We start from the raw sequence: 24,969 nt of genomic DNA on the forward strand, positions 1-24,969 counted from the left end.
TGAAGATCTCGTCGAGACGGATTTAATGATGAAAACAGACTTTTAATTCGACTTTTTAATTAGGAGATAAAACATTTTTAAGCCGAAAACCAAAAAAAATCCTGCTGATGTCATCTGTTCACATGTGGCAAAATGAGTGGTAAAGGAGGCGTGTAGGCGATGTGCAATATGCCACACGTGTGGGCGTTAGTTTTTCCGAAAATTAAACATATGCATGCCGACTAGCAAGTTATATAAGTACTGATCGCTCCTACTCTCTAATTAGCTGCAAGATATATATACTCAACCGCAGTCCAGGTGTCCCTACCTAGAAATCAAAAACCCACCTATCTGATTCGAGAGCATCTTTGATACGCTGATGACCTTCTGATTAAGAGTTGGTAAGGTCATCTGTAACACGCAGGGCATTAAAGATGCGTGTTTCGTTCTCTTATTCGTTATCAGTTGTTCACATTCCTTTCGAATCTATTGGTACATGGACGCATACGTGCATCATACCCTTGCCGGTTTCAATCCCTGAGGGAGATTCATAATTTGCTCGGCTAATCTTATCGAAAAAGATGATACCCCGCACGTTGCATCGGGAGTCGGCTGCAATATATTGCAATGAAATTTAATTTGTGATTCATTTGATTAATAATATACTCCCTCCGTCCGAAAAAGTTTGTCCCTTAAATGATTTAAATGGATGTATCTAGCACTAGCTTGGTGCTAGATATATCCATTTAAAGGATAAGCTTTTTCAGACGAAGAGAGTATAAACTAAAACTAACATAATGTGTGTATATTTGACAAATGCTTATGAATGTAAGTAGCATAATATAATGAAAAAAGGTCCATGGATGTTGTTGAGGTCCATTGACGAGGTGGTATGTGTGCATGTTCCAAGAAGATCATTTAAAACCCAAAAATACGTAAAAAAAAATAGAAAAATATTCCAAGGGTGGCGCACTCTCATTTCACAAAAAATGACCCTTGCGGGGCTCTTGCAAGGAGTACCCACTATATAGTTGCTCCCCCGTTAGGAGCTCCATGAAGCTGGAGTTTTTTTTTTGAGGTTATTTTTTAAGGTGAACTGGAGTTGTTTTGTAGGACAACTACATACCAAACCTTAAAAAAGAGAAAGAAGAGATACAAAAGGCCCACAAGTTAATCCGTTTAGTGAAGGCCATAAGTTAGTTATAAAAGCCCAAAGTGCATAACAAGTGCACATGGCGGCGTAGCCCATCTCAGAGTCGACACCCAGCGGGCTGGCCGGCTGTCGGAAAGCGCGGCGGCGTTCCCCTTTCTACTACGGCGGCGGCGGCCGCGATGTATCCCGGAGAGGAGGCGACGGAAGGTCAGCCAGGCAGGTAATGGCGTTTCTCTACCGACCCCCCCCCCCCCCCCCCCCCCCCCCCTCTGTGTCGATCGATTTGTGTTTGATCACGGCAAGGATAGACAATTAGACATGGAGTTTCAGGTTGGCTCAGAATGTGGATGCTTGTCCGCCTTGCCTTGCACTGCATTCGATCGATGAACGGGCAACCCGATTATGCTGGTTCTCAAGTGGTGCCTACTGCCTAGAGATGATGACTGAGCACAATCTGTCACCGGCCAGAGCGGTGATTGAAGAATTGAGCTTCACTGTCAGTTTGAAACTTATTAGATTACCCGTTGTGTACTGCCCTAGAAAGCTGTGACTTAGTTTGCCTGCGGCATATGGCAGCTGTGTCGATGCTGATCTGAACTTCATGTGAACTCCGTGCATCCTGATGTAACCGTGTTACCGGCAAACAATTTGCGCTTCACGCATTAGTTGATCCGGTCCCTTGCTCTGTGTGGGTGCTTGTTGCTGCTTATTATTCCCTCTGTATCAGATATAAGATGTTTTTTGATACAAAGGGAGTATAAAAAATATATTATATTTTGATACGGAGGGAGTACCAATTAGGATGAAATTGGGGGTGAAAGCCCCTTTTGGCCCATTGATCTGATTGTTATACTACTACCTGGTTTAGTTTGTGATGCTTTAGTTATAGTAGCAGCAGGCTCACAAATAAAAAAAATACATTACACTATTTCATATGGCTCATGTGGGTCATTGGATCCTGAGATGTTTGTGGGCGCTTACATAATTTGCCATGCACATTTATCTATGATTTTGCCACCACAAACTAATGAGAGTGATGAACTGTTCTGTTCTATGATACATCATGTTCTAGTTAATTAAATGTACATTCACAAGAGAAATGCTATAGCATCACAAACTAAACCCATGTATAGTGCAGGTTCACAAGAGAAATGCTACTGTCTATCTATTGGCATTTTGCAGCAAGTTGCCGATGCGTTGTGGCGTTGGCACAGTTCTTCAGTTTCCACGACTCCATTTCCGGGACTTACTTGCAGTCGCCATGGCCCGCAGGATGTCCAGCGGTCTCCAGTCGGTGTCGGACGTGAAGGTCGGTCGGTGCTTCCGCTCCAGGTTGCAGCACTTCAGCGCCAGCCGAAGGAGCCGCTCTGCCTGCACCTCTGGCCAGCTGCCGGCAGATGCGTCCAGCAGGCCGTGCACCGCGTCCCTCCTGAGCGCCTCCTGTACCTGCTCGACGATATTGAGGTCGAGCAGCCCCGTGAGCACCTGCAGGATCACCACGCCGAACGCGTAGACGTCCGACTCTGTAGTGAGCTCGCCAGTCATGAAGAAGATGGGGTCCATGTACCCCATTGTGCCCATCGGGTTGGTCCACCGGCAGATTGTGTCCTTCAGGGGCTTCATCTGCACAATGCGCGCCGTTCCGAAGTCCCCTAGCCGGCTCACATTCCCGGCGTCGAGGAGGATGTTCGTCAGCTTCAGGTCCGCGTGGATGATGGCGTGGGGGAAGCTGGAGTGGAGGTGCGCCAGCGCGGAGCGCTGCTCGGCGAGGATCCTGATGCGGTCCTTCCATGGAAGCCCCTTGGAGAGCCCATCCATGAGCGTGCCATTGGGGAGGTGCTCGTAAATGAGGATGCATGATTCCTGGCACACGCCAATCAGCCTCACGATGTGTGGGTGCTCGGTTCTGCTCAGTACCACAACCTGGAGAGTTCCAAACATGATTCAGGAGATGCCTCTCCAAGCAGACAGGTATGCAAGTCTGTTATCTACTTCTGCGAGTTCTTTTATATATATGAAAAGGAGGGAACAGTTCTCATAAAAGAAGTGAAGAAACAGGGATCCTACTACAGTTCAGATAGAACTACTTGCTTCTTTTTAGGGTGGACTACTTGCTTATTGCTCTGTATTAAGTTTGATTCTTCTTATAGTTAATCTTATGCTACGTTGTGTGCATACTCAGATAGTTAAATGAATGTTTATTATATTTACCTCCTGCTGAAACTCTGGGAAACCTTGTTTACCATGGGGTTTACCATGGGGTCCCAACATCTTGATAGCCACTATGATACCACCTAGTTTTCCTTTGTAGACTGGACCATAGCCTCCTTCCCCTATGAGATTTTTTGAGTGGAAGTTATTGGTCGCTTTCTCAATACGCGACATGGGGAACTCCGAAATGTGATCTGGAATATGCAGCTTTGGGTATCTATTTTTCGATAAGGTTCTCTCCCTCGGCAAAACATTCCCTTTTCTGGGTGACAAGATGCTTTGTTCATGATTATAGCCCTCATCTTGCAGATCTTTTAATTTCCTTTGGAGTTTCTCCATTTCGTCCTGTACAAAACAAAAAGCTGCATACTGAAGAAGTAATCAAGAAGAGATTTAATGGGACCAATGTTGTGTGATGTACACCTTGTGTCCCATGATTTTCTATCTCCTATTTTTCTGTTCCTGAAACGCAATGGCTCTAGCTTATCTTCATCAGTATTAATTTCATTTTGAATGTTTTATTATTTTCTAGCTTACCTTCACCTAGGCATGTTTTTCCGTCCAAGCTCTACTGTGTCCGATCTCAAAAGGAATGGACTGTAACAAAAGTTGCATCGTTTGACTTTTACCATCAATTTTGCAGCCTCTTCAGAAATATTTCTGGCACTCTGTATCTCATCAGATTTATCAGCACCCTCTTCGGAAAAAATCTCCACCTCCTCACAAGCATTTGATTCCTCAACGCCTTGTTCAGCTTCCTGCACATCGTACGTGAATGGAGCAAAACTTAATGTTATTTACGCAAATTGCAATTTTCAAAAGTCATAGGTAGCACTTGTTTTTTTTACCAGATACAGTTCATCAATCTGTCTTTGTGGCAGCAGTGGTAAATATAATTCTGGTCAAACATGCTTAAGCGCAGAGTGAATTCAAATATAATGCCATTTTTTTAACAGGAAAAGGCGCTCGAGGTGCCATCTTCATTAAGCTCAAATGCATAGTACAACATTTTGCAAGAGAGAGCAAGGGTTGTACAAAATCCTGGATATTGTTTCTGTATGTGTGGGCAACCTTAAAGAGTGAGTAGATAGAATTTCTGAATGCACATGTTTTAGTAGTTGTCTTGAAAGCAAAACGAAGGTGAGTTATTACCTTTGCTGATTGATCAGCACCATCCATTTGAATAACCCCATCCCCATTGATGATATCATCTGCCTGAAATGAGACATACTTGAGAATACGCCACGAGTTAGGACCAAAACTTTGAACCATAGTCATGAACTTGTAAACTGAAACAGTTATTATTTGCATATGTTTAATGCTCTTTTGGATAAAAATGTGTGTAATGCTTTACTAAAAGGTTACTTACAAAATCACTTGGTGGTGTTGTGTATCCATCAGATTTGTCGCTCAGCTGAGTCAGCTCATGTATAGACGCCAACAAATCGGAGCTCCCTCTATATCCAATGCTTCCCGTATGTTTCAGATAATCATTACTGCACTTAGGAATGATCTCATCCATCAAGTAATTACTGGATTTGATCCAGATGTCTCCAGTTATGGACTTAAGACAAACTATACCTAGTGGACATGTATTTTCCATTGAGCACCACCCAAACCTGACAGCATTTGCGAAGCTCTTCTTGCTTTGCCATTTTCCTGCATAACTTGCTTCAGTGTTATACAGTTATATGCGCTAAGGTACTATTAATTTTTTTTGAAGTATACGTGGATTGACCAACCTTCTCCATCAGTTCAGGCTTTTGTTTCTACTGGTTGGTGCATGAAACTTAATATGGCATCAGAGCCAAGACTCAAATTCAAGGCCTGGACAACACACTATTAAATAGAAATAGTTGCAGCCTACATCGATCGCACGTCCAAGGCCTGGAGCAGCCTAGAAGTGAGGGAGAGTGCCCTCCCTCCTCTCCATCAGTTCGTTCTTCGGTCTTTTGGGTGAAGTGGCTGGTCCATGAACTTACTATGGTATCAATGCCATGAGGTCTTGTGTTCAAGTCTCAGTTTTTGCAGTTTAAATAAAAAATTGCTTGCACTCTTTCTGTCCATGTTAGGCCTTATCGAGCCACATGTGAGAGGGGGTGATGAAGTTCGGACTTTTGGTTCTACTGGTTTATGCATGAAACTTAATACATTTATTGTGTACATGTTACATCAAGTAACATATATCAAGAGGGAATGCTCTTTTTTGGGGATGAGTTCATTTAAGATCTCACCTTGAACCGATGACAATTCTCTTTATTTTGAGCTTCTTTATCAGGTTTACAAGACCAACGAGAATGTCATCGTGTGTGATGTAATGTGCCTTAACCTGCAAAGATACATGCCCTGTTTATGAAACATGTCTTCTCTGAAATAGGTATCTTATAACTTTTATTATTCATAGCGTAATATTGATTTGATCCGTCTCCAAAGTTGTACTAAAGTTGAGGCACTTATTTTAGGACGGAGGGAGTACCAAATGGGTACAAGACTTTTTGGATGAACACAAATTGCTCTGCTGTAACCTGATATATCTTAATCTGAACTTAAAATCATAGGATAGAGATCATTACCTCTCTTGTATCACACAGGCTTTTATATTGTAACAACATCCTAACCGTTGCTTCTGTTTGTTTGTCTCTATGCATCTGCTTCTCCTTTTCATCTGCAAACTTGTATAGCAACTCACCACCCACTGCAGTTGTTGAGGAGAAACAGAAAATTATTTATACAGCTCATAAAAATAAATTTATACTTTATGCTGTTAATATTTGTGTTAATAAAATATAGCTATTTTGTTGCAATAAGTCATGTGTGTAATAAAATAAAAACTCGGCTGGTGGGGGGAAAACTGCCCGCATGGTTTTGCACTAAGAAGAATCTCTCCCTGGCCTGATCATGAAAAGGCCCCGAAGGCCGGCTGCTCGGACGCGCTACAGGGTGCCCAGGACATGTGGGCCACATGTATAACACTGTTAGGCAACCGCAGTGGTTCGAATTCAGGACCTGGAGCGCTACTAAGGTCACTGCAACCACTAGGCTACAGGCCTGTTCGCTCATGTGTGTAAACTTCTACAACATTTTTACTACCGACAGCAGTTGCTGTGTTTGCATTTGTCCAGAATAAGATGAGAGCATGAAAAGGCTGTTTATCATACTGGGGAAGTTGATTAGGCATTTCCTTTCCTGGCCTGGTAGAAAAATTTAACGTGTATGGTATCTTTTTTCTGAGAGAAAAAGTGTATTGGTATCTAAGATGGCTACATTTACTAAATAATGATAAAAAATTGCGTTCCTATTATCTATCTCTTTGAAATGCTTCTTTATAGGATTGGATAGCGTATTACTTTCTATTCACACACAAGTTGAAAGACAGTACACTGAACTGCACATTTTTTTTCTGATGAAACATCCTTTAAATTTCCTTCTAAAAAATTGCACATGGGTGACTATTAGAGCTGTACAAAGGATGGAAATATTTGACTGAAGAAATCTTACTGAAAGGCATCCACTTGGATGGCCAGTGAACATTGACAAGAACTAGTGTGGCCCTTGGGAAATTTGCAGCTGCCCATAATATGTTAGCCTTCTCTCTTTTGAAGTTCTTCCCCACCGCGATATGAACCTCTTCTTGATCCATCTTTCTTGCTCCCTATATATACCGTTAAAAATCAAGAATTAACATCAGATCTTGATTCTGCCTTTGCTATCTTGTTGAGCAGAACCTGAACCATAGAAGCCTCACCTCAAACACGAAAAGGTGAAGATATCTGGAAGTGGTCCAAAAGGCTAACGAAAGTACCTAATTGTGCTGCACCACTTTTCATCAACCCAGAGGCATCTTTTCCCTTTTGTGCCTTTGCTCTTCCTAGGAAGTGTCAGCTCATAGAAGGCCTGAAGGAGAGGCAATGATGGTGGTTTTAAATAGTGGCCTTGGATTTGGTCTTCCTCTGACTGTATCCAGCAGCAGTGAGCACACTATCAGGTCAGTCTCTTGCTTTGGGTCCCAAGTGTAGTCCAATGAGAAAAATGTTTTTTTAGAGCAAAAAGTGTTGTTTCAGCTTAGGAAACGTTGGTTACCCATTGAGCAGCTGTTCCAGTTTAGAAATGACTATGCTGATAATAATTTATTTTTATATTGGCAGGAAAACTTGTCTGATTCGGGTGAAATTTCCGTGAAATTTCCACTACTTCCAAGGAACTGCTGTACATGCCTGCCCCTCGTTGACTGACTTTTGATGTGTAGCAACAAAGTCGTCCAATTAGATGGTGATCATCCCATCTCCCTGGCCGGCAATGCCCATCAAAGGGTTGCTTTCAAGATGCGTAAATGTTGTCCAGCACATATAGTTTTGATATGATTAGATGTATGCAATAATGTTCGTTTTCTGCAGGTGGCTTTCACACAATTCTTGCTCTCAGGCTGTCAATATAGTAATGTACATCAAGGCATCTCCTGTTTCCTAAAGCATCTGATGATTAGCATATACTAGGATTATACTTTGAACTACAATACGTGAAGAGGGGTGCAGCTTTGGATGATTGGAATCTCCGTCTGACTCATTTGGACGGAAGTGCTTGTTGAGAAATTGCAGGCTTTCAGGAATACAGTATCCCAGTGTGAGGACAGAGCGACCGGAAGGTAGGTTAGGAAGTATGCAGTCCTGACACAGTGATATGTCAAAGATGAATTGGACTCTTGCTAAAAATCAAGGTCCAGATCGGATAGATCGCGACTTCAAGGCAAATGAAGTTTCATGCTGGTTACCAGCTTCTGAAGGACCAATATATAATAGATTGTGCTGCCAATTTGGTCAGTCATTGGAGACAAGGACATCGTACCTTTTGAATTTGGTATTGTTCAACACGGAGGATCTGTGTCATTGACAAGAAAATAAAATAAGCTGATCATAGGTCATTGAAGTTTGATTGCTTGATCATTTTGGACTTTCGGAATAGACAGATCGATGATGCAAATATTAGATTTTCAAACTGGATGTAACATGTAAAATGACACTGTACCATATATGGTTGTAAATAATTTGATAGTTCCATGCTGATATGCACTTTTCATTCATCCTGGAACATCGACATTCAGAGGCCAGTCAATACCACACCAATATTGATTGTTCATTCAAGCAGTGTGCACATGCGATGGTGATATCATCACCTAAACAGTTTTCACTTTATAAATCCATGTACAAAGTACAGCATGCCACTGATGGAGCTCCAAACTATTTTGTTTTACATACACGTTTTGCTCAAGAAACAAAATGAAAAGTAATGTGTATATCTTAGATCATTCTTTCTGAATACACACAGAAGCGTTTGGTTTTTGCGGTTTGTGCCTATTAATCTGTGTAAGGAGTTAAGCGCACACCAATTGTTCATCTCAAAGTTCCATGGTGATAAAGCTAACATATTAATTTGCATTTGTCTGCAGCCATTCTTGGATCGCAGAGCGGAGGGCATGGTTCGGCAAAAGATCACAGTGGAGTAGCTCAAGATTTGTCATGGGTGATGTATGGTGGCCATTGTCAATCCACTCCCTTATAGCTTCGGCTTCATAGGTAAAACCATCTGCAGCAATTAGAGGCTCCCTCATGATATCCTGCATCGTAGAAATGCAAGGGTGAAATAACCTGAAATAACAAATGTTGTCTATGCAAGAAATTACTGACTTTGTCTAAAATTGCTAAGAATGATAAATTGGAACAAAAATTCAGGAGGAAATTTAAGGTTAATCAAGCATGCTTCCACACTTTAATATGTCAAAATGAACAATAGAAGAAAAAAATATTCACCAAGTTAAATCTATGACTCACCTGTAGTATTGGACAGATGAAGTAGGGCGGCACACCTCCAAGGTCTTCGGATACTGATTTAAATGATAAAGAACACAAAATGATGGAACTAGACTTCAACATTGGTTCAAGTACAGTCCAAACCTCCGTTTGCAGGTCAGGGCGGTTTTTTCTTCTGATTTCACAACATTTCAGACCTACCCGAGCCAATTGCTCAGCCTGCATAGCTGGCCAGCCCCCAGCAGATGAATCCAAAATTGCTTCCAGGCAACCCTTTTCCACTGCCCGTTGCACATCTTTCAACAGCCCGAATCCTGGTCTTCCAGTCAAAAGGCGCAGCAGCACGATTCCGAAAGAGTATACATCAGATAGGGGGGTCAGGTCACCAGTCATAACATATTCAGGATCAATGTACACAAAAGACCCCTTTGGGTGGGTATGCTTATATAGAGTGGTTCTGCCCCTGAACTCATCAGTGAACATTCGGCACACGCCAAAACCACTGAGCTTTGCTACATTGTTTCCATCAAGAAGAATGTTCGATGCTTTAAGGTCACTGTGGACAATGCTATGGGGTTTATTAGAATGGAGAAAGATGAGCGCGGAGCAAACATCAGAAATGATGCGGGTGCGCAACTGCCAACTGAGAGGTTTAGAATTGTCTTTGCAAGCCAGGCGGTCATCCAAGCTTCCATTGGGCATGTATTCGTAGACAAGAGCTTGAGCGTCCTTGCAAGCTCCTATAAGAGTCACCAGGTTTGGATGTCGAACCCTGCTGAGAATCTCTATCTGCAAAGGAGGCAGCATGAACAACTCAGCAATTTATTTGAAGAAGCGAATTGCCAGTTCAGTTGAGATGAAAGAAAGTAAATAATTAACCAAGACCAATAATTCAACCTCTTGATTGAACTGCGACTGTGACTGTGTGCTTTCAGGATTCAACTTCTTTACAGCTACATTTGTGTGCCGAAGAAAGCCCTTGTACACACTTCCATAAACACTTTCTCCAACCTTCAGTGAGTGGTCAAAGTTGTTGGTTGCTCCGTTAATCTCCGAGCAGGACAACTCCGTGATGTGCATTGTCCCCTCCGAGGTTCCACTAGACTCTCCTTTCTTTGCATGTAGTGCTTCTACCTCTCTTACTGCCTTGTCACGCTGCAACATCAAATCCTTGATAATACGGTCTGAATGGGAAGTTGTTTTCTCCATGGCTAATCTTTTCTTGCGTTCATCTTGAAGCTTTGCACAAAGTTCATTAGTTGTTTCTGTGAGTCTTTCAACTTCCTCCAGTGTTGTTTTCAACTTATCCTCTATTTGATTCTTTTGCTTCACTTCTCCGAAGTACATACTCTCAGAGGCTCGTGCCTGTTGGACAAGCTAAATGTCAGAGAGTATTTCGTTAAAAAAATTAGCTGGCAGTTATTGGGAACAAAAACGATGGATCCAAAATTGTTTACAAATTTATTATTGATGATGGTAAAGTTGGTGATGATGCTTCATAAGCACAGTAGCAAGTGTATCTTCCAAATAATGCTCTTACTGGCATACATCATACAGTTGAAATAACAGTTAACATCAGTATACTTGACATGACTGAAAAATGGAAATTAAGCTACACTTACTTTCTGGAAAGCCTCAAACAACTCCCTTTCTGCCTTTTCACGACTGCAGTTGTCTTCGTAAGCTTGTTTTCTTACACTCTCCAACTCCCGGAGCATATGCTGGAATTTGTTATCAGCCTCGTCAAATTCATTAACAGTTTCCTGGGTGAGATAAGGTCAAAACTTCATGTCAAGATTTTCTTCAATGTTTAATTATCTTCATCCTATTTCGTGTATTTATCAAGCAAATTCTTCATCATGGACCACATTTGAAGTGCATATGCATTTCTGATTGCTTCATCAGTGACCATACAAAGTTTAAGTGCGGATGCATATTGCTTACTGAAGATGTGGAGAATATAAATGAAGCAGCTTCTTCTTTGTTCCTTGAAGTGTAACTGCTAAACTTTAAGTATGCCAAAATAAATATCATTTACATAATTGTGTTTACCTTTTCATTACCGTCGGATCGTCTGAGATTTGGTTTGTGTAGCCATGTATTTGAAACACACCACATATCTGACAAGCTAGTTGATCTATCCACTGAAAACTGTTGAGCATCAGGCTTTTGTGCACCTTGCGGCATTGCCCCATGGCTAAGGGGAACCGCCTTCCTAGTGTAGAGAGAATGCAGACAAGGAGGGAAACATGTCAAATGCAGGCTGGAGTTCTGCAACGTAACGCTAAGAACACAAGTGAAGAGCATCCACGCTCGACCAATCGTACCTACGGTAAACAAGCGTTCCTTTGCAGATGTACCATATTTTGCAGGAAGGATCTGCCCGCTGTTCTACAACCTGTGCTTTCTTGGACTTGAGAGCTTTCATTTTCCTGAACTCTTGAACGAGGAGTTAGTTTTCCCTTTTGTGGTAATAGGGCATTCACTAATGACCACGACGTGTTTAATTATAGTGATAATCTACAAGTTTTTAAGAGATCACTCAGAAATTTGTGCACATACTTTGTGTAATGCTTATCAGCTGCTGCCCCCATGACAAGGGCAGTGACATGATGCTCAGTGATGAGCTGCACTAGTCCCTCTGCCACATCATCTGATTCAACCACCAGCTTCTCAGCTTGTACCTGTGAGATACATGCATAGGTCAATTTTTGAAGCAAGCATATATTTCTAGTTTTCTTCGCATTCTGGTGTCTGATATGTCTGAACCTTTTCCTGTGCACATAGGAGCAGATGTTGGTCCAGACTGTCATTGATTCTTTGCAACTCCATCTTCTTGTATGCAGTCAGCTCCTGCTCTTGCACCTGGCTAGCAGGGATCCTGGCACCCACTATGAACAGCATTGGAGGTATTAACTTTCGCAACCATAATTTACTATCAGCAGAAACTCTATGCTATTCGAATCCTGCAGGATTTTAGTTTATCTGATTGCATTGCATCCAAAATATGCTGCTCCCTCCGTCTCATAATATAAGACATGTTTGCATTTTAAATTGAACTGTAAAAACGTCTTACATTATGAGACAGAGGTAGTAAAGCCATTTTGGAATAAATAAATAAATTTGTAGAGATAATTGACGTGGATTGACCATGTCAGTGTAATAATTACCCATGTCTTGTTTATGCTGTTCAGTCTATTGAAGTACTAGTAGGTAATGAAACTACAAAGCTGCATAAAAGAACTTCTGATCCAAATTAAAGCAAAAAGGAAAGAAAAGAAAGAAGGGAAGTGGAAGAGGAGGGGATGAGGCGCACTGATGGGGATGAGCTTGGGCTGGGAGCAGACATGGAGCAGCACAAAGGCGGTGTCTTTGGGGAACTTGTGCAGCGCCCACAGCACCATCGCCTTGGACTCGCCCACCGCCACATACACCTGCTCGCCGCCGCCGGAGGAGGAGGGGGAGGATGGCTCCGACGAGCCGCCCGCGGCGTCCATGGCAGCTAGCTAGTTAGCTGTGTCGTTCTCTCTTGCTAGTTAGCCAACAGCTCAGGTCAGCTTTGGACTTGTCCCCTGCGCTCTGGCTCCTCTGAGCCTTTTTTATACACCATTGATTCAGTAACCTCTTGACCCGTTATATATACTTGTGTGCATAGATTGACTCGTTATGGTAGGCTGGCAGCTGTACACACACACCTGCTGCCGGCTTGACTTGTTGCTGCCAAGAGTTGCCCAGTAGTTCCCATGGCATGGCAGGGGCTAGCAGTTTCCATGATAATTTTACTTCCCTATGGTTTTCATGATCGCACACCACCTGTTTGTTCGATTGCCCAGCCACATGCTCTCGATCAACTCGAGGAAGACGGCGCAACAAAGTCTAGTGCTTTTCTTATGACGCGGGCTGCCGCTCTCATCGCCATGGTCTGACGGTTGTCTACTCTAGTGGAATTATCGAGTCATACCAGTAAAGATCGAACATTCATGGTTAACTGATGAAGTAAAACACACCACCTTTTCATTCAGTTTGAATACACACGTCCTCTTGGAGAGTTACATGGTTGGATCGGCAACGGCGGCAAATTAATTTGACTAGACTGTTCAGGAAAAAATTGAGAGGTTGGAGCATTAATTTGGAAGCTGATCTTGAGAAAAAAGAAACGTAATCTCCTTGTGGAGTTTGACAATCTTGATGTTTTTTTCTGAGGAAAATAAACTTTCAAATGATGATAAAAAATGTATGAATGATAAAAGGAATTGGATTATATTCGAAAAAAAAGAGGAAACCGCCTTATGGCAAAGATCTAGGGATAGGAAAATTGTGTTGGGGGGTAGGAGTAATTCTTATTTTCATGGGTTAGCTAATCAACATCATAGAATGTACCATCTGGATGTGCTGATTGGTGATGACAGCTCTGTCTATTCTACCCATGAAATGTTGGAAGTTGCTACTTCTTTTTACAAAAATCTTTTTGGCTTTGAAGTTAAAGATAATATTCATTTAGGACATGATTTTTGGTCTGACTCTGATCTGGTTACAGATGAGGAAAATGATAAGTTGCAACAACCTTTATCCGAAGAAGAAGTTATTAATGTTGTTATGAGAGAAGACTCGAGAGATAGGTCTAAGGGCAAAGCCAGCGCGGGCCCTCAAATCTGCCTCAAATGCCAGGACCGGATGCTTCAAACACTTTTAGCCATTCCGAAATCCCTCAAATCGCCCTCAAACTGGGGGGGGGGGGGGGGGGGCTGCTTCTAAGGAAATCCTGACATGCGCGAATGCCGAGTAGACATTTGTTGGATATGGTTGGATGGCCTCCGCCCGGCCGGCAAGGACATTTGAGGACGTAAATTTGGTGACCGGTGTTTGAGATGCCCTAAGGCTTATCTCTTACTTTTAGGGTATATAGGTTGCTGCAACAACTTAATGGTCACATTTCCACCTAGCAGATTCCTGTAATTCTCTCTCTTTGTCCATTTGTGCTTGTGAAACACCGTATTATGTAAATATCCTTCCAACAATTTTATTTTGTTAATATTTACCACAGCAGGTGCTAAACCTAGGCATTTTTCAGGCTGGGCTTACAAAAGCCTGGCCTTCAATAACCTAGCCCAAGCGGCCAAGCCCATCCCAAAGCTCGAAGCCCTAACAATGTACTAAGTACAAGCTCGAGTCTGGCCCGAGGAGCTCGAACACCGTTGCACAGCCATGCACGGGTGGAGGTCGACCACGACCATCTCGCCCGAGAGATGCATCGAGGGAAGGATAAAGTATGTGCCGCCGACAATGTAGGAGGCAGAGGAATTTGGGAATTTATGGTTGTGATAGTATAGTTGCACGCATCTTCGGTGCTTATATATGGAGGCTCAGGGTGAGATTTGCAGATAGTGAGACACATAAGATCTGAAGAGGCAACACGTTCAGGGCTAGGCTGGGTTTTATTTTGGACTAAAATTAAAGCCCGATTTGGGCCCAAATTTTTGATCGGACTGCAAAAACAAGCCCAATCCCAGCCCAAGACGCAAGTCCGGCCCGGGTCATCGAGCCGGCCTGCCCATGCCACAAGTCTAAGAGCCTCTCCTAAAAAAAGATGTTTCTCGTGAGGTGCCCATTCCAGGAAGAGCTTGATGAGATGATAATCATTTACCCAATTAGCACAATTACCACCCTATTGTTGTTAATCCACTAGAAAGCTACCTATGCGTGAGGTGAGATTCATGTATACGACTAACTAATGTGTGTGCAAAAAGGACTGATCAGTTGTTAACCTCTCCTACTGTACACTAGTAAAAAAAAATGGTTTGAAAATTAATTTAAATATACCATGCAAAAAAATTAAATCTGGCCCGAAATTCTGAGGTTACAAATATGTTCATGTCAACCAGGGATTATGTTACCAGGCCGAAAATTCGGTTACCCACGAGAAATCACCACCGAGCAAAAAAATTCCCTTTTTCTGAATTTGATTAAATTTAGACTAGTTTGAATGAATTTTGATTGGCAAAATTCACTCAAAAAAGCGTTCGGTAACCGCCCAGTTTTTTCTGATTACCGTCAAAACAGAAATATAGGTGCCCCCCGAGATTTTATTATGCATTTGGAATCCAAAATGAATAACTAAATCTACCGGTGCATTTGGAATCCAAAATGAATAACCCAAGATGCGTGCAGTCACTCCGTATAAACTGTAAATCGATTCCCTTTGCTATACCCGGTTAATACAACTGACAGGACTGACACACGTGGGGCCACTGCATGCCTTTTCAGCCTTTCACAGAGAGTTGAGTGCAGAGGAATAATGATGCATGCATGCAATCCCTCTTCCCATACATCTCACATGTATTAATTTTCATCCTCATATTTTGATTGCTTGATATTTTTTCAACCAAATGTCCATTTTTTAAACTTTCTATATATTTGAATTTGTGGTGACAAAGCCTTCAAAACAAGATCAATCTTGGATATATTTGAACTACTTTTTATTTTACATATTTCAACTATCTTTGAAATCACTTTCATAAAACATAAGAATGTTTTGGTATCTCATAAAAAATATTTCGATCATTTCATTTCAGTTTTTTTTTAACACTGGTTTCACTTATTTGGAAAACTGTTTAAAAAAAACATATTTCACTGATTCGGAAAATTGTTTTCACTCTTTACAAACTATATCTCATATAAATTTATTGTTTCACTCATTTGAAAGAATGTAATTTCACTCATTTGAAAATCAGTATTTCGCTAATTTGAAGAAAAGCATTTCACTGAATTGGCGAAATGTTTCCACTCATTACAAAATATGTCTCAAAAACTACTTTTACTGTTTCACTCATTTCAAAAATTATAATTCCACTCATTCCAAAATTGGTATTTCACTAGTTTGAAAAAACACATTTCACTGATTTGGAAAACTGATTCACTCATTACAAAAAAAAATCTCAAAAACTAATATCACTTTGTATTTATGAAATATCTTGAAACGTATTTCACTCATCACAAAAATCCGTTTCAAACATTGAAATAGACAGTTTCACAAAACAATGGATATATTTCACTTTTTTCAAGTATCTTATTTCTCAAATTTCACTCATTCCAGAAAACACATTACACTCACCCAATTAAAATACTATATTCCACTTATTTCAAAAATTGATTACACTAATTAGAAAAGATAGATTTCACTCATTTCACTAGTTTTAGAAAAACACATTGTAGTCACTCAATTGAAATAACAATTTCACTTGTTTCAAAGATAGATTTCACTTACTTTTTAAAATGATTGGAAATAATCAGCTTCACATTTTTTTTAAATAACAAGTTTCACATATTTTGCACTGAAATATGTTTCATATGCATGAAAAACAATTTCTTTCCCATTTCAAAAAAATTGGTTTCACTCAATTCAAAGAACTTATTTCACTTATTTCAGAAAACTGATTTCACTCATTTGAAACGTTGAAATTTAATCATGTTTAAATGTATTCAAGATTGATCTTGGCGCCAAGAGTTCAAATATATAAAATGTTTCTAAAATGGGATTATAGTTTTAAAGATATGAATAAATGAAATTGCCAAAGAGAAAATAAAAGGCAGGATTTAATCTCGCATGCAGATGCATGAGAAGAGAGAATGAATCAGGCATGCATCAAGTAATACTTTATCACTGACATGGGCCTGCCATCTGATATGATGCAATGTTGAATTCGCCATGTTCTTCGGGAATACACTAATATATGTAAGATGTGGGCCAGCAAAGCACACAAATCGCAAAGTGGACGAACAACATATGGTTCACCGGTACATACCGGTAAAAAGAGCTTTGCGCAATCCAAACCCTTGGTGCCCAGCCAGATTTACATTATATAAAAAATTCGTCCAAATTTGAAATATTGAAGGCTGCTGAGATCTTGTCATACGAGTGACAACTCATGAGCAGTGGTGAGTAATAAGAAATTTATTAGAAAATGCATTGCCCGGGATGAGTTGGCATATATACTCCTAGGGAATCTATTTATGTGCATGGCTACAGGCCAACTAAGCACACGCGCGAGCACAGGCATATATAAACACGAGCACCCGAGCCCTAGAGAACAGAAAACAGACCTCCTCTACAAAGAAACACTCTCTGAGAGCACCCGAGCGCAAGTATTGGATCGATGTCGATGGCGCCGAAGCGGAAGCTCAGCATGGGGCGGCAGAAGATCGAGATCCGGCGGATCGAGAGCGAGGAGGCGCGCCAGGTCTGCTTCTCCAAGCGCCGGGCGGGGCTGTTCAAGAAGGTGAGCGAGCTGGCCGTGCTCTGCGGCGCCGAGGTGGCCGCCGTCGTCTTCTCCCCGGCCGGCAAGGCCTTCTCCTTCGGCCACCCCTCCGTCGAGGCCATCCTCGACCGCTTCATCCCCTCCGCCGCCGCGCAGGTCGGGGCGGCGGCGGGCCTCGGCGCCGCCGGCGACCGCAACCTCGCGGAGCTGAACCGGCAGTACGGCCAGCTGCGCGAGCAGCTGGAGGCGGAGAAGGCGCGGAAGGACCGCGCGGAGGAGGCCATGGCGGAGGAGCGCGCCAAGGGCAGCCCGGCGGCGGCGTGGCTCGACGCCGACCTGCGCGACCTGGGGGAGGAGGAGCTCATGGCCTTCGCCGCCGCGCTGGCGGACGTGCAGACCGCCGTCTCCGCGCGCGCCAACCAGGTGCTCCAGGAGGCGCTCGACGTCGGCCGCGCCAGGAGCGCCAGCCGCATGCTCCTCGCACCCCCGCCGCCGCAGCAGCAGCTCGCGGGCGGTGGCGGCTTTGAGTTCGCGAACTCCAGGAATGAGATGGAGATGCAGCAGATGTTGATGGCCATGCCGCCACCGCCGGAGTTCGCCGCCACCGGAATGGAGATGGTGCAACAGGGGCTCGGGCAGAACGCCGGCTTCCCCTACTGAGAGAAGAAGAAGAAGAGATCCACACCGAGTCCGATCTGGAGTTCATCATGCCTGCATGCATCAACGTCGTCACAACTCGGCCAGAAAGGGATTGATGGATCAAGTCTTTTGATCCAGGAGCGAGCGACTAGCGGACAGTCGATTTTACATATTTGTTTATGCACATATATAATAAATAAATAAATAAATAAAATGTCCACTCTGGGTCATAAAAACATGTTCATTTACCCTAAAAATTTGCAGTGTCTGTTTACAAAGCTCGCAAATAAATAATATTTTTGAGGGAGTATGTGTTATTTTATTTTTTTAAGAAAACAAGGATTACCCCGGCCTCTGCATCAATGTGTTGTTTCATGTAGATAGGGAAATAAAATACAAAGAAGCCCCTTCATAATAGAAACCAGGGCGAAAACTGAACAACTGAGACATCATCCCGACGACAATATAATCAAACCACTAACATCTATCATGACCTCCACTCCAGGAGTTCCTGAGCGAGAGAGCATCAGCAACGCCTTTAGAAATAAATAAATATCATATTTAACAAATTGGCAAACCCATTTAGTTAATTGCCTGTGCAATAGATTCCATTATTGTTAATTAAACATTGATGGATCTAAATTAATGAAAATAAAAGCCTTTCTTTAGTTCTCTCCGCTGATAAGTATGCAAGGATGCATGCAAGAATGTTTTGTGTAAGTTAGTACTCATTCAAAGCAAGTTAAGCTGCTCGATTTGTAAGATCGCGAACAATATGAAGGTGACCTTAATTTGCTGGGAGATAATTCATAAGAAACATGTTCACCGTCGGATTTTTTATTTCCAGCCCGAATTCTGAATAGTCTACAGAAAATTGAACACAGGTTCAAAGTAGACGCTACATACAATATGAGGTTTATCGAAACGATTGTTGGATGGTTGGCTAGCTTCTATTTTGTTGTCAAAAAATATTACTTTTTCGATTTGCTTGGCTTGCTTTCTTTCCATGCTATTTTATAGCCAATTAAATCCCAACTATCATAGTAGGGTCACATTAACTCCTCCTATTTTTTCGGATTTGAACTCCTCCTAATTTATTGAAGGACACAATTGCACATAAAAAATTCATAAAACTTAGAAAATCATATGTGAGGTTTGTGCATTGGACCTTAGACAGAATTTTTTGGGGTTTCAAGATATGACATGTTGTGGTTTCTACAAAATAAACAATATGTGATATTAGTTTTTTTCTCACGGGTCACAAATTCTCATATTTCTAAACCAAAAAGTTGTACATACATAATTTACATTGTAAGTTATATATATATATATATATATATATATATATATTCATTTTTAATTGTCTGGTGCGACTTTGTCCTTCAAGAGAGGCTAAGATGCTCCACATATTGTTGTTCTATCATGGAAAAAAATTTAAGGTAAATGAGCCCAAATTAAATGTAAAAGACAACAGAGCCAAGCAAATAGTTTCAGGAGGAAAAACAGGCCTTCAATTTTTTTTTAAATGATGCCTCATTTGCACAATACCAATTTAATCTCATTTGATTGATATCTGATTTAATTAATCAAACTGGATTGGGTCAGTTACTGAGCAGAATTAGCCATCAATGCGTCAAACCTAATGGCGGATGGTAAATGACAACATGTTGAGGGAAGAGATTAACTTGCTGCTACCTAGCACTAATTCACGTACATTAAAATGCATATTAGTCGATTCTTGATGAGCTACCGTTTCATTTGGAGCTTTTTTTTTTGAGTGGCTTTCATTTGGAGCTTGGTATAGTCTTTTCTTTTGGCGAGGGGTACTTATGAAGTAGTTGTTGGATGACACCTCATGCATGCATGTGCTTAATTTAGCTACGCATTGAAACCAGGTTCTATTTCCTTTTTTTGTTCATATGATCCATTATTTTCTAAGAAAAGAGTGCATTATCAAAAAAAAAGTTCCCCTACTTGTTTTAACGGAACCAAAAAAAACATGCCTAATATATAAATCGTACTAAAGTGAGAAATGTTTGAAAACACTTGGCCAAACAAAATGGAAACATATTACTCAAGAAATATCAAGCTAAATATATATAGGCTCGTAGAAAGGAATGTTTGATGAAAAATAAATGCATTCATCCAGGCAAAATAAGCGAGAAACGACGTGAAGCAGAGGATAATTAACACCTAAATAATTAACGGGCTACCATATATTGAGATCAGTAATGCTACATCAATGGTAGGTTTTTACGGGGTGAAACTGATATGTCAAATTGTGATTGGATTTAGGGGGGCCCGTAAACCTCCTGTAAGAGGCCCGTGTGTTTAACATATTTGTACTGAGATGATGTTCGGCTAAGTCGAGGATCCAATTATCTGATGCCATCCCATGTAGTAGTGGTATTGTCTCAAAAAAATCTCGTGTTGTGGTAGGAAATTAATACGACGGTGATATCTAGCAGGACACATGAAGTTGGCTGGGCTTTCCCGGCAAAAAAAAGTGGGCAGGGCTGCTATTTGGAGGGCTGGAAATAAGTAGTTGTCATGGGCCACAAACTCGGTAGAGTTAGAATTGGCCCAATTGTAGGTTAAGACAGTGGGCAATGCACTAACACCCACTAATCTATTTCTTTCAACATGAACACATACCATCTTAACATGCAAATATGCATGGAAAGGCCCACATCAATATGCAAATATGCATGAGAAAAGACTCGGCTCAGTAACTAATATAGTAAATTTTATGTGTTTTAAATTTTTGTTCTTATATTAATAATTTAAAATTCTCATCAATAAAACTAAATACAATCTGAAAATTTTAGTTCTTACATTATCGATTTAGAATTCATATTTCATACGACTAAATCTAATCAAATTATATATCAACCAATTCCTGCAGAGACGCACTAGCATCATATGGTCTTAACAACACTTAAGCAATGTCGTGTTTTACCATATGTCTATGGCCGTTGACCCAACTTGCGTGGAAGTGTATCTCTCCCGTGCTAAGAGAGATAAGAAACTCGACAATGAACTGGTAATCCATGGGAGCTTTTATAGAGCTTTGTTGTGATATGTATCCCTTGTCGTGAGCAATACAACCACCGTCACCCACTTCGCGTTGTTGGTAGGTCGGCCCATGAAACCTTTGCTCGGTCTCCCACACTCCCTCCTTCGCTTGTTCGTGTCGACTTTATTTCGATCTTTCGTTTCTTTTTTGTCGACCCGCTACTGGTTGCTAAGGAAAAAAGTAGGTGAGACAGAGAGCTCAATCCATACTCGCCAGAGGAGAAGAAATTTCATGTCCCCTCACCTCTGTCTCCCATCCTGGTGTTGAGACATGTTGGGGCTCGGATCTTCAGGAAATTAATAGTCTTCATCAACATCTAGTGACAGCATGGTGTTTTCGGATAAAGTTACTTCGGGTTCTTTGTGGCCATGGAGCTAGAGAGGTATGTGTCCTCGCGGATCTGATTATTCTTATTTGATGAGTTTATGCATCATATCGCCTTGGTTGGTTTGATTTATTTTAGTTAAAATATTTCCTTGGTATTATGGTGAAGATTTTATGGTTCGAATGCCTGCACTTCTAGGAGATCATTCCCAACCCAAGTTCATCATTGAGGACTTCCCATCTTTTCAGATTGGCAACTCAAGGGATTCCAAAAACCTTTATCGGCAATCAAGTTATTGCAGGTAAACAAGGGGTAGCATGGCTGCTCCAGTCCAACAGTAGTTTCATTACTAAAGTCTTGGCAATTTTCCATCTTGCAAAAATTGAAACTATGCAGAAGATGTCTCCAAGAGAGTTCAGTATAATTATAAGTTGTCGGAGTTACTATGTATTCCTTCCATCCCAAAATTCTTGTCTTAGATTTGTCTAAATACGGAAGTACTTCTTTGGATTGTGGATCCAAAGCCCTGTGCCCATAATGATTTCGAGTATAGATAAAGTTGAATATGTTTCCCAACAAAGAAAAAGAAAAAAAACAGCTATCACTTTTCAAGTTGATGAAATTAAAAAAGTCATAGATAAAAAAAATTTGGAAAATCTTAATGGATTAAAAAAGTTCAGCAATTTTAAAAATTGCTCATGAACTTGCAACGATGTTGAAATTCAAAAAATGTTCACTAAAAATAGAAAATGTTCATTCTGTAAAAAAGGTCCCAATTTGAAAAAATGTTCGTGAACTGGCATAATGATCACAAATTTGAAAAAAAAGATGATTTCAAAGAGTGGTTAGGAATTTTAAAAAGTTCATGAATTTCACAAAATGTTGGCAAATTAGAAAAATATTTTCGCATCAAAAATATATTCATTAATTTGGAAAATATCTGTGGATTTGAAAAATGTTCACAGATTCAAATACTGTATGTCACTTTCGAAAACTTCCTTGAATTTTAGAAAAGATCGCAAATTTGAAAACTATTTGCAAATTCAAAAAGTTCATGAATACAAAAAAAATGTCCATGAACTTTGAATATGCTCAAGAATTCCAAAATTGTTCATGTATTTGGAAAATGTTCAAGTATTTGAAATTTCTCGCAAATTTGAAAAATTATCATGAATTTCAAAATGAAAAGGAAAAGAAGAAATAAAAAATAAAAAATAGAAAAAGTAAATAATGAATAATTAAAAATATGAGAAAAGCACAAAACCAGAATAGGTACATGATGTAAAATACTAGTCCTTCCTAAAACCAGTTGAGAAGCGTCCTCAAACGGTGAGGCCTATTTCTTGCCCCGTGCAAGACATATTCTGTCTCATTTCTGGCGCGGCAGTACTGGGCCGGCACAATATTGTCGCGTGCGAAAGTTTTTTTATCTGGTTTTTTCTTAGATTTTTTAACTATTTGCAATGGTTTTCTTTGGGGTTTTCTCTGATTTCTTTAGTTTTATTTTTTCACTTTTATTTTTTATATCCTTTCCTTGCTTTTCTTTGCTTCTTCTTCAGTATTTTTTACCTTTTATTTATATTTTATCTGGTTTTTTCTTAGATTTTTCAACTGTTTGCAATGGTTTTCTTTGGGGTTTTCTCTGATTTCTTTAGTTTTATTTTTTCCCTTTTATTTTTTAATCCTTTCCTTGCTTTTCTTTGTTTCTTCTTCAGTATTATTTTTTTACCTTTTATTTATATTTTTATCATGTGTCTACATTTTTCATATACATCAGTAACACCTTTTATTTTTATGCATGCTATTTTTCAATATAATATAAAACTTTTCTATACATGTTTAGCATTTTTGAACTACATGATTATTTTTTTAAAACTTTTTTTGAATACGTGTTCAAAAACATTCAAATACAGGTTGAAACGTTTTTTTGAACAATAAATCAAAACTTTAAAAAATGGCAACAGAAGAATAGCAAATATGTAAATGTTTGATACACTTTTGCATGCATGTAACACAATTCATACTCTCATTGGGCAAAGCATATTATTATTTTTAATGCAGTGCATAATCACCCTAATTGGCCTTTTGAGGTCCAATGTCCTCTAGTTGGTTTAATTTTTATTTGACACGACTCTTTGCTTATAACCACATGTCCAACACCAATACAGTAGATGATGGTATCCAACACCAAGGAAAGTTGTGAGGCCTAAGCCCAATACTTCTGTCCTTTGGTTATGTTAATCGAACTCGTCTCCACAATCCACACATCACTATTGCCCCCTAAAAAATATCGTTACTGTAATGCCTTTCCATGACTGATTTGTGACATTGATGGGCTCGCTTGTTCAGCATCAACACCAGCCAATCATGTAGAACTTTCGTAGTGAAAACAAATGTTGTATATTTTTGTTAGATAATGTTTTTTTACATAGCTACAGATGTCATATGTGCCTTTTGTTAATTAACATAATTTTTCTAGTGACCACATACAAAATTATGTTTGGTGCATTTATTCCAGGCAAAGTTAGTTTTTTCAAGAACAATGTAATGTTAGTTTTGTTTGTGCAAAAGAAATATTGGAGGTTACTGCAGATCATGGGAGCATGTTGGATCTGTTTTGTATGTCATCTGGCCATGAATTGCTTCTTTGTTTCTGCATAGCCCTAGTATGGCAATCTGTGTTATCAGGTTATCTATCATATTTCTTACCTCCGGCATATGAGATAATGTCCAAATGGTTTCAAGGCACAATAGATAGAAGGAAGATGACGGTATGCTAAAGTTAGAACCACTGTAGCAGAGTCATCAAACATGCCCGAACTCCATAGTAACTGCCAATATGGAGTTTGGGTCGAAAAACGGGTCTAGCAGATTCATCAAAGATGTCTGGACCTCCAAAAATTATGGAGCGCACTCCAAAACCTGGGTCGTAGGATCCATACTTGGAGGCTAGCATTACTAGGAAAAAGCCTACTAGTGGCGCATCAGTTGTGCCTACTAATGGCGCACTACTGGTGCGCCACTAGTATTTTTTACTAATGACGCACCACCGGTGCGCCATTAGTATCTGGTATAGACCATCATGCGCCATTAGTATGCCTCCCAGGGTGCCATATTTACCCACATGCTTTGGCATACTATTGGCGCACTGTAGGGTGATGCGCCATTAGTATCCTTTGACATACTAATGGCGCATTGTGTAGTGATGCGCCATTAGTATTCTTTGGCATACTAATGGCGCATTTTGAGGTGATGCGTCATTAGTATGAATATTATGTTTTATTTTTTTATTTTTCTGATTTTTGCACAGGTTATAAAATATATTATTGGACAGAATATAGACAGCAGCACACAGCAACAGCAGATTCATCGAATACAATAGAAGATTAGTCTCCGAATACAATTCATCATATTAGTCTCCGAATTCAAAAGACCGAACAAAGATAAAACATTACAAATCTCGAGACCGCGAGTAGCGAGTTTGTCTTTACATTACAAGTCGATATCGATCATCTAAACTACCATCA

At 40.4% G+C, this 24,969-nt stretch overlaps 3 protein-coding genes and 1 long non-coding RNA gene across 10 annotated transcripts; 2 read left to right on the plus strand and 2 right to left on the minus strand.

Moving 5' to 3' along the window:
* The first annotated feature begins 1,214 nt into the window (after window positions 1-1,214).
* On the plus strand, window positions 1,215-8,386 carry LOC125514935 (uncharacterized). 3 transcript variants are annotated; one of them, XR_015608824.1, is made up of 5 exons: window positions 1,215-1,352; window positions 2,405-3,103; window positions 7,066-7,328; window positions 7,489-7,612; window positions 7,738-8,386. It is a non-coding gene; the product is annotated as an uncharacterized LOC125514935 (long non-coding RNA). The 3 variants fall into 3 exon arrangements; XR_015608822.1 differs by having other exon boundaries at window positions 7,489-8,383; XR_015608823.1 differs by lacking the exons at window positions 7,066-7,328; window positions 7,489-7,612; window positions 7,738-8,386 and adding exons at window positions 3,987-4,110; window positions 4,300-4,655.
* LOC125514934 (U-box domain-containing protein 33) lies at window positions 1,376-7,248 on the minus strand. Of its 3 annotated transcripts, none has more exons than XM_087528768.1 (10): window positions 7,146-7,248; window positions 6,842-6,995; window positions 5,917-6,038; window positions 5,578-5,672; window positions 4,925-5,002; window positions 4,713-4,839; window positions 4,496-4,573; window positions 3,973-4,101; window positions 3,344-3,688; window positions 1,376-3,055 (listed from the first exon to the last, which is right to left on the minus strand). In XM_087528768.1, the coding sequence occupies exons 2-10, from the start codon at window positions 6,981-6,983 to the stop codon at window positions 2,351-2,353; spliced, it is 1,821 nt and encodes a 606-aa protein (XP_087384894.1). In that variant the 5' UTR covers window positions 6,984-6,995; window positions 7,146-7,248; the 3' UTR covers window positions 1,376-2,350. The 3 variants fall into 3 exon arrangements, with proteins under 3 accessions (XP_087384894.1, XP_048536266.2, XP_048536265.2); XM_048680309.2 differs by having other exon boundaries at window positions 4,496-4,558; window positions 7,089-7,227; XM_048680308.2 differs by having other exon boundaries at window positions 7,089-7,227.
* On the minus strand, window positions 8,158-12,843 carry LOC125514933 (U-box domain-containing protein 33). 3 transcript variants are annotated; one of them, XM_087528767.1, is made up of 10 exons: window positions 12,464-12,842; window positions 11,917-12,038; window positions 11,710-11,831; window positions 11,475-11,579; window positions 11,200-11,362; window positions 10,770-10,910; window positions 10,045-10,512; window positions 9,169-9,936; window positions 8,785-8,954; window positions 8,158-8,218 (listed from the first exon to the last, which is right to left on the minus strand). In XM_087528767.1, the coding sequence occupies exons 1-10, from the start codon at window positions 12,642-12,644 to the stop codon at window positions 8,158-8,160; spliced, it is 2,301 nt and encodes a 766-aa protein (XP_087384893.1). In that variant the 5' UTR covers window positions 12,645-12,842. The 3 variants fall into 3 exon arrangements, with proteins under 3 accessions (XP_087384893.1, XP_087384892.1, XP_048536264.2); XM_087528766.1 differs by lacking the exon at window positions 8,158-8,218 and having other exon boundaries at window positions 8,530-8,954; window positions 10,770-10,868; window positions 12,464-12,843; XM_048680307.2 differs by lacking the exon at window positions 8,158-8,218 and having other exon boundaries at window positions 8,532-8,954; window positions 12,464-12,839.
* Window positions 12,844-17,261: 4,418 nt separating this feature from the next.
* LOC125516915 (agamous-like MADS-box protein AGL62) lies at window positions 17,262-18,095 on the plus strand. The gene has a single exon (XM_048682179.2). The coding sequence runs from the start codon at window positions 17,301-17,303 to the stop codon at window positions 18,060-18,062; it is 762 nt and encodes a 253-aa protein (XP_048538136.1). The 5' UTR covers window positions 17,262-17,300; the 3' UTR covers window positions 18,063-18,095.
* The last annotated feature ends 6,874 nt before the right edge of the window (window positions 18,096-24,969 follow it).

Source organism: Triticum urartu, chromosome 6A (assembly GCF_056163025.1).
Source record: "Triticum urartu cultivar PI428250 chromosome 6A, HENAU_Tu73, whole genome shotgun sequence".
NCBI classification, from domain to species: Eukaryota; Viridiplantae; Streptophyta; class Magnoliopsida; order Poales; family Poaceae; genus Triticum; species Triticum urartu.